Source organism: Exophiala bonariae (assembly GCF_035927105.1).
Source record: "Exophiala bonariae strain CCFEE 5792 chromosome Unknown scaffold_25, whole genome shotgun sequence".
NCBI lineage: Eukaryota > Fungi > Ascomycota > Eurotiomycetes > Chaetothyriales > Herpotrichiellaceae > Exophiala > Exophiala bonariae.
The window spans coordinates 370,711-387,710 of record NW_027042500.1 but is presented as its reverse complement, the minus strand read 5'-3'; the positions used below and the strand labels follow the sequence as shown (position 1 = coordinate 387,710).

At 48.8% G+C, this 17,000-nt stretch overlaps 6 protein-coding genes across 6 annotated transcripts; 2 read left to right on the top strand and 4 right to left on the bottom strand.

Annotated features, from left to right (window-relative positions):
* Window positions 1-573: 573 nt before the first annotated feature.
* LTR84_006645 (uncharacterized protein) lies at window positions 574-1,810 on the bottom strand (the record flags this gene model as incomplete). Its single annotated transcript, XM_064850205.1, has 2 exons — window positions 574-1,698; window positions 1,751-1,810. The coding sequence occupies 2 exons, from the start codon at window positions 1,808-1,810 to the stop codon at window positions 574-576; spliced, it is 1,185 nt and encodes a 394-aa protein (XP_064703092.1).
* Window positions 1,811-2,612: 802 nt separating this feature from the next.
* On the top strand, window positions 2,613-3,685 carry LTR84_006644 (uncharacterized protein; the record flags this gene model as incomplete). Its single annotated transcript, XM_064850204.1, has 2 exons — window positions 2,613-3,113; window positions 3,176-3,685. The coding sequence occupies 2 exons, from the start codon at window positions 2,613-2,615 to the stop codon at window positions 3,683-3,685; spliced, it is 1,011 nt and encodes a 336-aa protein (XP_064703091.1).
* A 416-nt stretch (window positions 3,686-4,101) lies between these two features.
* LTR84_006643 (uncharacterized protein) lies at window positions 4,102-6,600 on the top strand (the record flags this gene model as incomplete). The annotated part of the gene is made up of 1 exon (XM_064850203.1): window positions 4,102-6,600. One exon carries the CDS (start codon window positions 4,102-4,104, stop codon window positions 6,598-6,600), a length of 2,499 nt encoding a protein of 832 aa, XP_064703090.1.
* Window positions 6,601-7,945: 1,345 nt separating this feature from the next.
* LTR84_006642 (uncharacterized protein) lies at window positions 7,946-9,269 on the bottom strand (the record flags this gene model as incomplete). Its single annotated transcript, XM_064850202.1, has 2 exons — window positions 7,946-8,388; window positions 8,441-9,269. 2 exons carry the CDS (start codon window positions 9,267-9,269, stop codon window positions 7,946-7,948), a joined length of 1,272 nt encoding a protein of 423 aa, XP_064703089.1.
* A 981-nt stretch (window positions 9,270-10,250) lies between these two features.
* Window positions 10,251-12,122, bottom strand: LTR84_006641 (uncharacterized protein; the record flags this gene model as incomplete). Its single annotated transcript, XM_064850201.1, has 1 exon — window positions 10,251-12,122. The coding sequence occupies one exon, from the start codon at window positions 12,120-12,122 to the stop codon at window positions 10,251-10,253; it is 1,872 nt and encodes a 623-aa protein (XP_064703088.1).
* An 819-nt stretch (window positions 12,123-12,941) lies between these two features.
* On the bottom strand, window positions 12,942-16,580 carry LTR84_006640 (uncharacterized protein; the record flags this gene model as incomplete). The annotated part of the gene is made up of 1 exon (XM_064850200.1): window positions 12,942-16,580. One exon carries the CDS (start codon window positions 16,578-16,580, stop codon window positions 12,942-12,944), a length of 3,639 nt encoding a protein of 1,212 aa, XP_064703087.1.
* Between the last annotated feature and the right edge of the window lie 420 nt (window positions 16,581-17,000).

Below are 17,000 nucleotides of genomic sequence, written 5' to 3'. Positions count from 1 at the left end.
GTATGTCGGGTCTTGTGCCAGTTTCAAAATCGTCAAGTGTCGGAAAAATAAATTTCCAGCTGGAGATGCAGATGCAGGCAGTCACGACTCACGACCAAGACTTTGATGACGTCATTTTCATCGTGACTCTTTGGGAGTCGCGTCAACACACCGTGGCTCGGACGCGTCGACTTCAGAATCTAGACCTCATACTGCGAGGAGCCGGGAATTGATAATCACAGCTGAACAATTGTTCCAGCAGAAGTACTGGATAATTTTCGGCCTGAGACCACAAACCTGAGCCCTATCTACCACTATCGGAGCTCGCTTTTTGATACGCCGGGGTTGAACTTTGGAGTCGTGCCGACTGTTCGCACGAACACCTTGAGAACGATTTATCTCATTGAGCACATTAAGCACTCCTGCAATATTCCCAGCTTACCTTTTGAAGCCACGAGTTAGGGAAATGTAAAAGCATATCTCTGGTCCGCAACTCAAAACTTGCTCCATCCATGCTGCTAGAGTGTCATGAATGAACCAAGCGAGAAACCCCTCCTGCCCTCATGCACATATTGTTTCAACTTGCGTCACCATTCATGAAGTGATAACCACCTTGACCGGCACTCTCCCTTCGTCTTCTCCCTCCTTCGCTTGGTTTGCAGCTAACCGGAAAGCCTTCTCGCCTTCGGAGAGTGGCACTCGATGAGTAACGAGATCCTCCGCGACTCCGTCTAGCTTGCCACTAGCAAACAATGCGATTGCTGCAGGATAGCAATTTGCGTAACGGAAGACACCAATGATATCGACTTCTCTCAAAGCAGCGGCTCCTAAGGGCAAGGTCTGGGTAGGTGTTCCCATTCCCACCAAAACCAATTTACCACCGGCCGTGGCTGCGAAAATGCCAATCTGGACACATGAGGGAACGCCAGTGCACTCGAAAACTCGATCGAAGCCGGCATCCAAACCTGCTGCCTTGGCCAACTCTGCTGCTAGTTCCTGGGCACCTGACAAGGTCTCTTCAATTGTGGGTGCTGGTGGTTTTCGTGGTAGAAGGTAGGTTTTAAGTTTATGCCTGCCGCCAGCGAGAGCTTCAGCGATCTTCAATCTGGGCGCATCAATATCGGCAATGACAATTTCTGAAACCCCGGCAACCGACAAAGCCGCTGCTGTCAACATTCCTACAGCACCAGCACCGAGGACCAACGCGGAAGAACCGACTAGAGGAACACCCGCTCCCGAGCCAGCAGTCTGACTGCGATTGAGGGCGTGTAATGAAACCGCCAAAGGTTCAACCAAGGCGCCTTGTTCAAATGTGACATTTTCTGGGAGCTTGTGGCACATATTCTCGGGCTGTGAAATGGTGGTTTGCAAGGTGCCATCCAGGTGGGGAAAGGTCTTTGCTGATGATCGGAAGGAGAGTTTTGGACACAAATTGTAGCGACCGGCTGCACACAGACCACAGGTATGGCAAGGAAACCCGACTTCGAGAGCCACTCGATCTCCGACTTTCAAGACCGACGAGGCAGTCTGGCCATCTTGTGCTGGAGGCAGGGCTGTGACCACACCCGAGGCTTCATGACCCAGAACGAGTGGTGATTGAAGTACGAAATTGCCATTTCGGCCATGATTATAATAATGTAAGTCTGAGCCACAAAGTCCGGTCGCTTTGATTGCTATTTGAACCTCACCAGCAGCGGGAGCGGGTAGGCTTCGTTCTTCCTGGGGATGGATGTCAGTTATGAGACGACCGACTATTTGCAGTGGCACTTACTGTTTTAAGATCTTTGGGGCCATGAAGGACGAGCGCCTGGACGCTGTTTGTGCCAGACATACTGAATTATGAATTGAAGTTGTGATTTCAATTATGAGTATCAGTCTTAAAGCCTATCTTTTGTTAATCACTGTCTTCGACAGCCAGTAATGAGGTTGAGCAAATAACTCAAAGCGGTTATGAGGAGAACCCCCACGCGAGAATAATGGTCTTGGTAAAGTTTTTCTCCAACTCGTGAGCCTTGCAGGACTCGGAGTTGAAAAGGCGGGGACGGGCAGGGCATGTTTTGATGGTTTTGAGGAATTGTCGGCGAAGAGGTCCGTATGCCGTGCCGTGCCACCAATTTATTCGATTGCCGCAAGGTGGGGGTTTGATAAGTCTTGAAGAACTTGAAAGGAAAAGATTCACGTTGAAGGTCGCATTCAGATTAAGATTCAGACTGATGTCACATGTCTTCTGTTCAGTCGTACCTTCCTCCATGTCACCCGCGGGGTTCGGAATATTTCTTACCACCGGATTAATTCCATCGTGATATTTACACTCCGGCTTCTTCAATATCTGAGAATTTCCCCAATTTAAGCGGTACGGCTTCAAACGCCGGTCATTTCTACCATAGCCAGGCTTGCCGTAAACAATTTAGATCTTGCAATTGTTGCAACTGCTAATTCAATAAACAATCCTACGGGACTTGGGCGACTGCCACCAATATACACCACGCAACACGCTATCGAACAAGAACAAGAACATTCCGGTTTCGCTATTATCCATTCCGAATTTTCAAGACTTTATATACCTGCTCAACCTTCGCATGGCCCAGAGAATATTGTCTCGGTCAAATTTAATTCAACGACATCTCTCCACCATGCCCAAACCAACAGTACTGTTAATCGGCGGACTAACCCATACCAATAAAGAATGGGAAGCCTTCAGCTCAAAGTATAATCTCAAGGAGTTCCGCAAGGGTACACGCGACGAATTTCTCCAAAATTGCAAAAACGGTGATTACGACGATGTGGTTGCTCTCTATCGTTCAAATACATCAGTATCAGAAACCGGCCCTTTCAATCAAGAACTGATTTCCGCACTACCCAAGTCGATCAAATATATATGTCACAATGGTGCCGGTTACGATAACATCGATGTCGATGCAGTCACCACCAGAGGTCTACAAGTCTCGAGTACACCCATCGCCGTGGATGATGCCACTGCTGATATTGGCATTTTCTTGTTGCTGGGTGCCCTTCGACAAGCATGGCCCCACTTGGCCGCTATCAAGGCAGGAGGTTGGAAGGGAAAGGCTCCGCTTGGCCATGATCCCAAGGGAAAGGTGATTGGCATCTTAGGAATGGGAGGTATTGGCAGGGTAAGTCTCCAATAGCAATCATGAGACTGGCTGAGCATATCCATTCTGATCATTTCCAACAGGCATTTGCTCACCGAGCACGAGCATTCGGTGCAAAGATCGTCTATCACAACCGAACTCGCCTATCGCCCGACCTTGAAGAGGATGCAACTTACCTATCATTCGATGAACTCCTGGCTCAGTCTGACGTACTCAGTCTCAACTTGGCCCTTAACCCCAAGACTCGCCACATTATTTCCGCCCCCGAATTCGCCAAGATGAAGGATGGAGTAGTGATTGTGAACACGGCTCGAGGCGCATTGATCAAGGAGACAGACCTGGTCGCGGCTCTCGAAAGTGGAAAGGTATCCGCAGTAGGACTGGATGTGTTTGAGGATGAGCCCACCGTGGAATCTGGGTTGGCACAGAACCCTCGTGCTTTCATCGTGCCTCATCTTGGAACCAGCACAATCGAAACTCAGCGAGACATGGAATTGTTGGTATTGAACAACTTGGAAAATGCCGTCGACAAAGGATCTTTGTTGACACCCATTTCGGAGCAGAAGGGTAAATTCAATAATGGGGGTCCATAAAGTGTCAAATCTGGGCAACGACCCTCGATAGATCATAGAGGGATAGATGATAGAAGGGTTGCAATACCACATTGACATCAGCCTCGTTTGCCACAACCCTCAGCCTGACACGTGATAAATCCATCACGTGCAATCTCGAACCTCGGCTTAAGCTTCACATGTCAATTGCTTTCCCCGGTTTCCATGAAGTCACGTCCAAGTCCTCGCAACACATCATCCACCACCAAAGCCTACCTCGACCGCAACGCACATGTCTTCTTGGGACCATATTGCACAAGACCAACAAACACATTAGTTCTTCATCGCCACCACTGGTGCAATTCACATTGTCATGAAGGGTTTACAGACCCCTCCATGCAGCCATACATGAGTTGACATCGTACAACAACAATATTCCCACCCTCACGATCCTCGCCATGGCGGTCCAGTCTAAGGAAGACCCTTTGATGCTCATCTACAACCACTATCGCACTCTCCTGCGGTCACGACCTCGAAGAACCCCGAAATCCTTCAGATTCGCAGCCACTGCAGCCCTCATCATCTCCATCCTCTCTTCCAGCTATGGTGGCTACAAATGGTGGCAGCGGAGATCGCAAGACAAAGCTCAAGGCCGCAAACTCCTGAGGAAGAATAGCGGTCTAAGAGGAAAGGGTGGCGAGCGTATCATCTATGTTCCCAAGGGGAATACCACCTCCAAAGTCATAATACATCCCACCCGTCCTACTACCTTTGATGCTCATCGAAGACTGTTTTTGACTCCTCCACGAGTCACACGCATCGGGAGTGGTGCTTCCACTCCAGCATATGGCCCTCCGCCTCAGACAAAACCAGGCCTCAACCTGGCATTTCTCCATCAGTTCCTCAGTTTGTTGAACATTATGATTCCCCGATTTCGAAGCAAGGAGACTGCTCTGCTACTCAGTCATGGCGTCTTTCTGATATTGCGGACATATCTGTCTTTGGTCGTGGCCAGATTGGATGGTGCCATTGTTCGTGATTTAGTCGCCGGTCAAGGCAAGCCTTTCCTTATGGGCATTTTAAGATGGCTCTCAGTGGGTACCCTAGCATCTTATACGAACTCCATGATCAAATTCCTTCAGTCCAAGATCTCCATCGCCTTCCGCACCAGACTGACGCGGTATATTCACGACCTTTATCTCAATCCCAACCTCAATTACTACAAACTCACCAATCTTGATGGCGGCGTAGGACAGGGAGCCGACCAGTTCATAACTCAAGACCTCACCCTCTTCTGTACCGCTGCCGCATCATTATACTCTTCCTTGGGCAAACCTCTGGTCGACATCTTTGTATTCAATTATCAATTATATAGATCTCTCGGACCCTTGGCGTTGACAGGCCTTCTATCCAATTATTTCGCCACCGCAACCCTACTTCGACGGCTCTCCCCGCCATTCGGGAAATTAAAGGCCGTGGAAGGAAAAAAGGAAGGTGACTTCAGAGGTCTCCATTCTCGACTCATTGCCAATGCTGAAGAAGTCGCTTTCTATGGTGGTGCGGATGTCGAAAAGGTATATCTGAATAGATCATTCAGAGAGCTCAGAAGCTGGATGGAAGGCATTTACAATGTCAAGGTCCGGTACAATATGCTTGAGGACTTCATCCTGAAATACTCCTGGTCGGCTTTTGGATACGTCATCACCTCTATCCCAGTCTACCTTCCAGCATGGGCAGGACTCGATACATTACTCGAGATTCCCGGTTCGACAGCTGCTGAAATCTCCGAATCAACCCGCGAACGGTCTCATATGAAAGACTTCATCACCAACAAACGCCTAATGCTCTCCTTGGCGGATGCTGGTGGTCGAATGATGTACAGCATTAAAGATCTTTCTGAATTGGCAGGTTACACGTCGCGTGTCTATCAGTTAATTTCCACATTACATAGAGTCCATGCTAACGCCTATGGTTCACCCAATCACCGACGCAGCCCGGGCCGCTTTGAATTGTATTCTCTGGCAGACGTTCAAGGCACTGTACATGCAGGCTTTGATGGCCTCAGGTTAGAGGATGTTCCGGTTGTCGCTCCCTCGCTCTGGCCATATGGTGGTGATGAATTGATCGAATCTCTTTCCTTCGTCGTCCATAGTGGCGAACACCTCCTCATCTCCGGCAGCAACGGCGTAGGCAAGTCAGCCGTCGCCCGTATCGTCGCAGGCTTATGGCCAGTTTATCGTGGACTTGTTTCGCGACCGAGATCCAATGGTCAAGACGGAATAATGTTCCTCCCACAACGCCCATACCTCAGCATCGGCACCCTCCGAGACCAGGTCATTTATCCACACACTGAACTCGACATGCGTGACGCCCAAAGAACAGACCACGAATTAGAACGAATACTAGAAGATGCTAAACTCGGACACCTAGTAGCACGCGAAGGCGGTTGGGATACACGGAAGGAGTGGAAAGATGTTCTTTCCGGCGGTGAGAAACAGCGCATGGGTCTTGCAAGGCTATTCTACCACGAGCCGAAATACGCATTTCTCGATGAAGGCACTTCCGCCGTGTCCAGCGACGTCGAAGGCCTGCTGTACGAGCGATGCAAGGAGAAAGGAATAACCGTCGTGACCATCTCGACACGAGCGAGTCTGAGAAAATACCACACTTTCAACTTGATACTTGGGCTCGGAGACGAAGGCTATGATTGGGAAATGGTGCGGATCGGGACCGAGAAGGAAAAACTCGGGCTCGAAAAGGAAATCGCCGAGTTGAAGGAGAAGCTCGCGATGGTGCAGCAGTGGGAGACGAGGAGGAAAGAGATCGACGAGGAATTGGGCAAGGTGCTCGTTGTGGGGAAGAAGGAGGAGTTGAAATCTCCAGACTATATTGCTAGCAGTGGTGAAAACAATGACGCCGAGCAGAATGCACGGGGTTCAGGCGAAAGTTCTTCTTGAACCAGCTGCTGTAAGATATATACCCGACCCTCAAAGGTGATGCAATGATAACTGTCCTTATTGAAGAACGCAATACCAAGTATATCATTCATTAACCCCTCATTATCTCTCACTGCCCCTGATCACTCAACGATGCATATGTCTTTCACCCCCCTACTCTAGTCTTCCTCAAACTCGAATGCGCCAGTAAATAGTTCCTGAAAAGAAAAATGCCTGAAAAGTTTTCTTGTCACAAGTAAATGATCGATTGTGTAGCCTGATATGTGACGCGGTCTTGCCGACAGGATACCAGTCCCTGGCTGATGAGAGGCGCCTCCACTGAATCTCCCGTGTTCACCTAGTTGGATCTCGATCCTTGGGTGGAGGGGGTAAGCAGTACCTATAAGTCTTGACCTCAGGCATGAAAGTTCACAGGCAGAGATTACCCTGGTCCTCAAAAAATTTAATCACAAATCCGGGTGGAGTTTAACTTTTGGCTTCAAAGCCTGACCTCAGTTGCAAGCTTGTGTCTTCTGCCTATCATACGAGCTGCTGAGTGAGGTATGGACAAGGGCATTCGTCTGCGTTTGAGAGAATTTTGCTATTGATTGTTCGTACATGATGTTGCTAGAGACGAAAAGCAAGCCCATCCCACAGCAAGCTAAACTCGCATCAGAACTGCTCATCGTTCACTTTGAGTTTGGATCCGCTCGAGCCGTTTGCAAATCTAGTTTAAGCCTTATCAACCTCTATGTGGGGCAGCCCAATGTGCTCAAACTGATACTCATCGCTCGCCAGCCTCCAGATATCCGAGAAGTTGATATGCACCCAGTAGTTTGTCCGGGTATGTGCTTTGTCTCTTTCCTACTGTGTTGATTCCCCACTAGTCGATCTGTTTTACTTATGTGCCATCCATTGACCTGTTATTAGATATACAGTAAGGAATTACGGATCCTCAACCCCGCCCAGGGTCATGCAATTTTTGGACATTGAAGACGGAAACAGCCCCGAAAAATTTCCTAAATCAAAATGGCATCGTGTAGCGAATGCCAACTTTTGCTACACAAGTGACCAATAAAGGAGACAACTGTCAGACTCTGGCTAAGAGAGTTGCCAAACTTGTAAAGGGACTTGTAGTGATCTGTAGTGCTCTGTTTAGCAAATCACAACAGAGACGTAAAGCAATTACGAAACTTGGTATACTTTTAACTCAACTTCACCTCCTCATCGGTCCATGTCCCGGATCGCATAGTAAGCCGTAGTTGGTTCCATAACAGCGACGACTTCTTATCTGCTTCCCTTCATGAAAATGAAATAGGAGCCCAGGCCGGAGAACTTCGACTTTCTGAATCATCTATCGTGCTTACTACTGGGCTTGAGTACTTAAAACAGCGTTCAGGAAGGCGTCCGAAAATTCAACAAGCTCGTCATAGCAAGATTCAAATGCGTCAAACCCCTGAAAGAAAGGATCCTTGACCTCCGCATCGGCATGGCCCGTAAAGCTTCCGAAAAGTTTGATGTTTGCTAGGTGAGCAGAGCTTCGAAGCTCATCCCTTAGGCGCTCAAGAGTCGATAAAGTGTGTTTGTCCATTGCGAGCATGTAGTCGAAACTCGTGAAATCTGCAGGGTTAATCTTTCGAGGTTGCCGTGTCGGCACCTCAATCTGGTGCTGATATAGTGTGAACACGGTTCTCTGGTCTGTTGGCTGGAGCCAAAAGTCTGTGCCTACTCCGGCAGAGTCAACACTGCCTACTTTCACATGAGCAGCAGTCTTGCTCTTGAAAATGGCCTCAGCCATTGGTGAGCGGCCTTGGTAAAATGAGTTGATGTACTGTAACTGACAGCGAACATTTTGACTCACAGCTATTTCCATAATCAACGAACAACACTGATATAACGTCATGGGTCTGCTGCTGTAGCTCAATAGTCGGAGTCGGTAGCTGAGGCTTACGTTGATTCGCCAAGTCTAGACGACTTAGCCTCTGGACAACGGCCGCATCAGCTAACGGGTCACTGGCTATCATCGCCGGCGCGGCTACAGCCAGGTTATCGTCATGTGACAGAGCATCGATCGTGGTCTCTGCTTGCTGTCGCTCGCGACCGCGGAGACCAATAGAGTCGGCCACTTCCCAGAGCCCGTCAATGAAGGTTTTCAGAAAAGATATTAATTCCAAGAACTTCTTCCTGTCACGTACACTCCAGCGGACGAGCTGGATCAAAGAGGCCTCTTTCTGTTTCTTTTGAATACTCTCATCTAGCTGTGTCGGCTGAATAGCATGATCAACCGATACTTGCCGGATAGATTCACAGAATTGCGCAAATGAGTCTTGGAACACTGCGTTTGGCCCCTGCCGAAGAGCACCATGGACTGGCTGTGCCCTGCTTAAGCCGAAATGGTTTTTCAAACGCGACTCATCCTGAAAAAGGAGCACAATGCAGTTAAGGTTGTTCTCGATCTGAGATCTGGCCAGTGCAAGCTCGAGCCCTGAAACCAATTTAGTTGGTGATGAATAACATACTTGAGCCCACATCAGAAGGCGGTATCTCTGACTATCAAACATCTGGTTCATCAGTGTGATATCGCGCCCAAAGGAAGAAGAAACGTCAACCATCTCAAGCACGTCAAGGCAAGTGGTGAAAAGACCAATGAGGCCCACCCCTGCGAGGGCCAGACCGACAGCTTCTGCCATCCGCAGCTATGTCATATCACGATTGCCTCTTAGGCTACCTGGAGGCAGACGTGTCGCAGAGAGGTAGACTTGTTTATGTAGTTTCGGCCGAGGATCCTATGTAGGCTGCATCTTACTTCGAGGGAAAGAAGGGTCACCAGACCAGTACGTAACTCAATAAGCATGAATCTGATCGAAAGTGTTCAGGGATGTGTCTTGATATCTGCTTAGTGCCAACGGCTGCAAAGAAGGAAACTGCGTGGGATGAAGGTACTCAATGTGACGTAGAGACTTTAAGTATCTAGAATACGTCCCAATAAGTATCGAGGTGTGCTAGAGGCATCACAGCAAGTCAGTGTGCTGGTGGGGTCAGATGCCAAGGAGAAGCATTGTTGACCTCCGTGAAATACTTCGTGTTAAGTCGAGCCTCGTGTCTGCATCTTGGCCCTCGTATCTGCAGCTAGGTATTTATGTCTACCACTCAGTTCCCAGGTCTGCGTTCAACTCTCGTGAACAATCAGTTCACCCACAGCTCTTGGCAGAGGGGAGAATAATTTCCTGCGCGATGCCAAACAGCCAGGGTGTAGCATGATCAACTATCGGTCAAGGATGTTTCCCCTCTGCCTTAAGCCCTTTGGTAACACCCATGACTGAAGACTCACACACACAATATGGTCCGGAGCTGACAAAATAACACCTGTGCTTCAACTGAATCCAATGTTCTGGATCTACTCAATACTTCTTTTCAGGAATCAGGAATGAATAATCTAGTATAGGGTTATTCTCCGGAATATGGAGCTAAGTTGTGTTGTTTGATATCAGTTTACCTGAAGAGGGAATACTTTAATTATTAGGTCGGGCGATCTTTCGACACAGCGGCCGTCGATACATAGGAGAGAACATGTTCACCAGCGAGTCAAAATATTTTTGGATCTATCGTGACTAAGCAAACGCAGTGGTATTGACAACAATGATCGGTTTAAGTCTGGGCGTAAGGCTTATCTAGTCGATGAAACCGCCGTGGAAAGCATGATTCCCAGTCGACCACGACGCTGATGATGATGATGATGATGATGATGATCTGGATGATGAGGTCTGCTCGGGTCCTGTTGCTGAGCCCTTCGCCTTTGGTTTGCTCAATGGTTTCGATGACAGCACGGAGGCTGTGCGCTTAAGACTCGCTTTTGTCTTCTTGCGGATCGAGACCATGCGGGCTGGAGTCGTGGGGCGCTGTAGTGTGATGGCCTGCACGGGTCTGAAGCTGATGATGTCGGTGTGTTGATTGAGGTCGGAGTCGGAGTCGGAGCCGGAGCCGGACTTGGTGGAGGTTGCGGATAGCGAGGGCGATGCTGGTGCTTGATTGTTAATGGCATCGAAGGGCGAGAATGTGGAGATGGGAGTGTACGCTGCGAATTTGTTGGTTGACTTCACTGGGGTCGTTGCTGCTCCTGCTGATTTGTCGATTGTCTTACAGGGAAGCTCAGCAACGACAGGCGAGGTTGGCGCGGGTGAGGCTGAAGTAAGCACCGATTTGGAGATAGTAGGAGGTGACGATAGTTCGGTAGATTCGACAGCCTCACTCACAGTTGAAGAGCGATCACACAGCGACTCACCGTCCAAGCCGAGTGTTAACCATTGACTTACTTTTTCTTTGCTCTTTGCTTCTTGCTTGAGAAATTCGGCTGCTGCGGCATATTCATCATCGCTGTCCTCGCAGGAGTCGAAATCAGAGTCGGAATCGGGATGTTTACCATGGCGACGCAGCGAGATTTTCGAGGCGACACGACGCACCAGGTTCGTGGTTTTTGCTTTCAAACCCAGGGTTGCATTCGCACGAGATTTATCGACGTGGGTCGCGCTCGTGTCAGGCTCGCTCGAGCTTTCATCCGACGACAAAGACAGCCACGACGACGATTTACGACGATGCTTTCTGCTCGAAAAGTCATAGGCAAAACCAAGCAGACGACTGGCTTTGGAGGGCTTTACGACAACCTGTCTGTCAGGCACCCTAGGACCAGCATTCCAACCACCCAACCCAATCACCGCGGCCTGCATATTGATCTCCACACCGCCATAGAGGTCAGGAAAGGTGTTTTTCAGCTTGAGCAGCGCAATGATGAGCTTGCGAGTTAACTCCCCGCCGGGTTGCAGGGGCGACATTGCTGTCAAATGCCAGTACGGGTCTTGGAAATCACGGAACTTACCTTTGCTGTCGATGTCACCGTACAAAGTCCAGGGGTCTTCAAGCAGGACATCCCAGCCGTACTCTCCCTCGTATGCCAAAGCCTGTTCGATGCGTGCGTCGATGTGGAGTTTCATTTTCTCCTGTAACGCGGAGAGGGGAGAGTTTTCGGCGTGTGCTCGTTTGAACCCCCGAAGATGACGCTCCGAGAAGAGTTTGCCTTTGTTACCTTTGGCGCGGTGAGCCCGGGCATCGCATAGATTTTTGAGTGTTTTAGTGAGTTCTGCTCTGGCGCGGGTCAGATCTTCATTCTCTTTGATGTGGCCAGAGTACGGGATGACACGCGAGTGGATCGACTGGATGACCTCCGACAGAGGACGCTTGGGTTGATGTTTTACGGCTACTTGTTTTGATTGAAGGATGTCGAGATTGCCGAGCAAGGCTGTGCGTGCAAGGATGAGGTTATTTGCTGGGTTGCGATAGTCAGGGAATGCTGCTGTGGTATCGTTGGTTGTGCTTGTCGAAAGGGATGACAGGTCTTCTGCAATGGGCAGTGGCCAGGTCATTTCTGAAGTCTCGCGAACTTGGCCAGCACTAAAAGCCGTCTTTTTGCCCGACTTGCTTGTTTGAATTTTGGACCAGCCTTGCTTCATGTTAGTCGCTTTCTCGGCAAGGGAGGCTTGGCTGACCATGAGTGACAGTGTCGAGGTTATTGAGCGTAAGGAACGACTGTTGACCGCTGCTTGTTCAGAAAAGTTAAATATATTGGTAGGGACTACAAATGGTGCGTAAGAGTCGAGATAGGAAGAGATGGATGGGAAATGAATCGAAATGTACAAACAGGGAAAATCAGATATATCTCGAAAGGAACAAGGTGGAGCTTCGGGTGATGGGCTATACCATGGTGTTGGTGAAACAAAGGATTTTCGAAGGACCAGGATAAGGGGAAGAGAATGTGGCCTTGTTCATCGTATATGGTATTTAGCATGATGATAAAGAGCTGTCTTCATGTCAATGCTAAAACAATGAAGCCACCTTTGTCGAAATTCAAGAATGGCATTGAACTTCTGGGTGAAGATCTCGAATACGATGGACACCGAGAATGTGTAAGCGGGTGCCTTGTGAGATCAGATAGGGTCGGAAATTGCTTTCTCAAGGTCACTTCGAAATGGATAATCTGGAAACTAGGCATGGTTAATTGTACATACCTTTATGGGTATAGACTACCTAGGTAATTGGTAGGACCGTGTGATCGAATCTTTGTCACCTTCGAAATGAATGTACCTTCAAGCTTCAATGTCAATGTAATGTGCCCAAGCCTCATGGTGATCTAATGTCATGTTCATGGCATGTCGTAAAGTCATATACAGTGTCAATCTAACTGTTGATGCTTTGAGAATGTGTCCCAATAACGTTTGGTACAGAATAGGATCGAACTGATCCCATGTTCGATAGTCATTTGATGTAAGTCGAACGTTGTGCGGAATTGGTCGTACGTTGGAAGTGGTTGTTCAGATGCCGTTGAGCCCGAACAGGTAACCTAGCTCTCGAACACCTAGCCGAGCCACATTACGACCGGCAGACTCGTCGAGAGCAGTTTCGACCAGTGCACGTTTCTTTTCCTGTAAAGCAAGAATTCGATCTTCCACAGTGAATCCTTGTTCCAGAGGCTTGTCCTCAAATCCTTCACCACCAATCAAAATACGATGTACAGTTACATCTCTTTGTTGACCGATTCTGTAGCACCGATCTGCGGCCTGGTATTCGACAAAGGGATTCCAGAAAGGATCAAGCATGACGACATGATTGGCGACCGTGAGATTCAGGCCAGCATTGCCGGCTTTCAAGCTCACCAGTATGACGTTGCAATGAGGATTGTCTGTGAACTCGAGTACAGCTGCATTTCTGTCGCTTGAAGACATTGATCCGTCGTATCGAACATAGTTGCGGAAATCCTTGTGATCATACAGTGGAACTTCGAGTAGGTCGAGGAATGATGTAAAGTTGGAGAAAATGATGGTCTTTTCGTTCTGACCCTTGGCTTTGATTTCCTCAAGGAGTTCAACAGTCTTGATAGTTTTTGCGGATGGCTCAAATGTCTTTCGTAAACGTCTCAAATACTGACGTTTGGCTGCCTTGTTCTTCAGACCTTCCTTTCGAAGAACTGCCAAAGTTTTTGGTGGGCCCTTTGGTTTGAACATTTTGGACTTGGATTTGTGAACAGTTGACTTCTTCTTCTTCTTCGACTGCTTCACTTTAGGCTCCTCGGCCAAATCCGAATCCGCTTCACAGTCGTCTGGAACGATGAATCCGTCAAGATCCGAATCTTCGTCCTCGTCATCCTCCTCGCTCTCGCTTTCACTTGAAGAGTCATCATCCTCATCGTCATCGTTTTGAGCTTTGTCAAAACCTGCTTCTTCAGCTCGAGTAGGATCGTGCACCTTTAGAAAACTGGCAATATCAGTCACCTTCTTGGAATCAATCTTTGCTCGACAAGCAGGACAGGTTGGCATTGCTGGACGACCATCCTCTTCATTGTTGGTAAACTGATCAATAATCTTACTAAGACAATCGTTGCAGAGGGTGTGGCCACATGGAAAGACAACTGGATTTTCTGTACCGTCAAAGCACACAGGACATTCGAAAGCATCCTGACCTTTGAGACGAGCAACAACTTGTGGTTGGAGTTCTGCAGCATTGCTCAAGAGATCATCAGGACTAAGCGAGCCTGCCACTTGAACCATGAAATCACTGCTATCCACAACGAGACGTGGATGACAACATGCTTGTCGCAGTCGAAGAAGCAGAACAAGTGCATTTGAATAATTCCTTCCAATGCCTCCGTTTGCACCTCGGCTGAGAAACTTATTGAATTGAATTTGAGCATTGACTTCCAGGGACTTGTAGAATGTCAATTCATCTTCACCAAAAGCGATTCTTTCCTCGGATGTTGTTTTTGGTGGCAGCTGAAGAATAGGTTTGCCGTCAATCTTAGATTGTTTGGTACGACGCAATAGTATTGCTCGAAGGAGGGCCTGAAGAATTTGCATCGCTTTCTTTGCCTCACGCTCCACTCGACTCCGCTTCAATGGACCTGCAATATCTTTGGAGAACTTTTGCCAGTCGTTGTAAGGTCGAATGCGAATGAATTTGACAAGACTGTACATCTCTTCCACATTGTTTTGCATGGGAGTACCGGATAATGCCCATCTATAGTCAGCTCTGATTCGACATGCTGCAAGCGCGGCCTTTGCAGACCTGTTTTTGATATTTTGGGCCTCGTCCAAGATGATTCGGTGAAAGTGGGAACGGTCACTCAAAATAGGGCACTGTTGAGAAGCTGATGGTTGTGCGTCAGGCACCAACTTCAGCTTCTCCTCCCAGGCGAGTTGACGTTTTAGCTCAGCTGCCAACGTGCCGTATGTGGTAAGAACGACATCGTAGGACTTCATAGCAGCCCAAGAAGCTCGTTTGGAGGCACCGTGATAGACATAGATATTCATATGCGAACTTCTCTTGACGAACTTGTTGATTTCCCTCTCCCATTGATGCATCAACGCGACTGGGGCGACGATCAGAGTTGGTCGAAAAGTACCCGGGGCTGGGGGACGGTCAAGCATCAGTGCAATACTTTGTACAGTCTTGCCTAACCCCATGTCGTCCGCTAAAATTCCGCCCTTGTTTGAGCCTTCCTCCATTTTTCGCATCCATGTCAGACCTTTCAGCTGGTGAGGCATTAGGGTTGCTTTGAGGTTCTGTGGAGGTCGAACCAGTTCCTCTTGGGTGAGTTCTTCATCAGGTCTGATGTTCTTCATAAGCTCCTCCAATTCCTCCTTTGTTTTGGTGGGATCGGCATATTCATGGCCCAGATCCGTATACGGCAGGGGACGGGCGTCGAAGGGGTAAGGGAAGCCGGGAACTTCAGTGGAACTGCCCAAGGCGGAAGTTGAACTGTTGTACTCGGGGTAACGATAGACGGGGTTGCCACCTAAACTGGTGTAAGGTTTAGAATCTGGAAAAGCTCCAGGCATAGCTGCCGGAGCGGAACCAGGCATCGTCATCGCTGGAACATTCTGTGTACTTGCATATCGTCCTGGCTCTGTTTTGATCTCCGATTTGACAGGATCGTAGGTATTGACACGAGCAGGGATTCTTCCTGTAGTGGCTGGAGTTGTCAGCCCAGCAGGTCCACTTGCAGGAGTGAACTCAGGCTTGACTCGTATGACAGGGCCCGAAGGGGATGGTGACATGGGGTTGTTCTTAATGACAGGCGTTGAAGGAGATGGAGAGACCGGGTCATTCTTAATGGGGGTTTTACTCCAGGGATCACGGCTGGGAGTAGCGAATAGCGCTGATGATCGTCGACCAGAAGGGAGACCTGGTTCAGATTTGACGGTTGGAAGTTGTTGATTGATGGAGCCGTTGGTCCTCAGGAACAACTGAGAATACTCAGCGCTGGGGGCAGATGGGTTCTTTATCTTGGTTGCGTTGTCTGTGTCATTGAATTCCTGAGATAACTTTTGTGCCAATTGAGCATCAGCCTCTTCCTGCTTTTTTCTTTCCTCCAGCTGGCGCAAATATTTCTGTTGTCGAGCATTCGGTCCACGTTTGAAAAGGATAGACATCAGAGGGTCATCACTCGTGTCCGAACTGTCATTGCTGTCGGTGGAAGCCGATGAAGATGGGGCAGCAGACAGATTTGGACTTGTACGGCGAGACTTTGACTCGGGCTCATCGTGATCATAGTCAAAGTGCGTTCTCTGGCGTTTTCGAAAAGATGGCTCATGACTGGGGAGAGGCATCAAGGTCTGTGAGCGATTGAAAGAGTGCGTCGTGGAGTTGGTAGCACTATGGGTTGGTGGAATGGCTGTTGCTTCATCTGTGATATCTTCTGGGATGTCAAGTGAATCCATCTCTGGTGAGGGTTGATCTTGAGAGGATTCGAGAGAGCGCAGTTGTTGACGGAGATTCTTCAGATTGGCCTTGGTATCTCGAATAGAGTCCCGTGTCTCCCGGTCGTCTTCACCACACTCACCATAAGAGATGGAGTGAACCAGACTGGCGAGCATGCCTTCATAAAGCGATATCTCGTCTTGAATGGCCTCCACTGCCTCGAGGTGGGTGGGATCGGGCTCTGGATCTTGGGCCATTTTGAAGGAGTTGAACGAGGATCAGATGGGTGAGACCATGCGTTGGCAGGCAGTGATGAGGTAGGCAAACTTATGCAGGAATTGTGTGCTCGGGTTCAGGCAAAAATGGGGCAGAGAGGCTTCTACGAGGTGATGGGTCGAAGAAAGTGACGACGCACTTCAAGGCATAGCGGATGTCGTTGTACAAGAACACGGATAGTGGTGCAATGGGGGCGCCCCAAGGAAGTGGTTGTAGAGGAATAGCAATTGAATCGAATTGAATCGAATTGAAATTGAATGTAGTGCAGGTGGGTGGTGTTGATGCGACAAATTAATTGGGAGTGGCAATCGACGTCACAGTCAGAGATGGAGGAGACGCGTCTAGGCGCGTCTCAAAGTCGGCAGTGACAACTGAACTAAGTGTGGAGTGCCTGCCTGCTG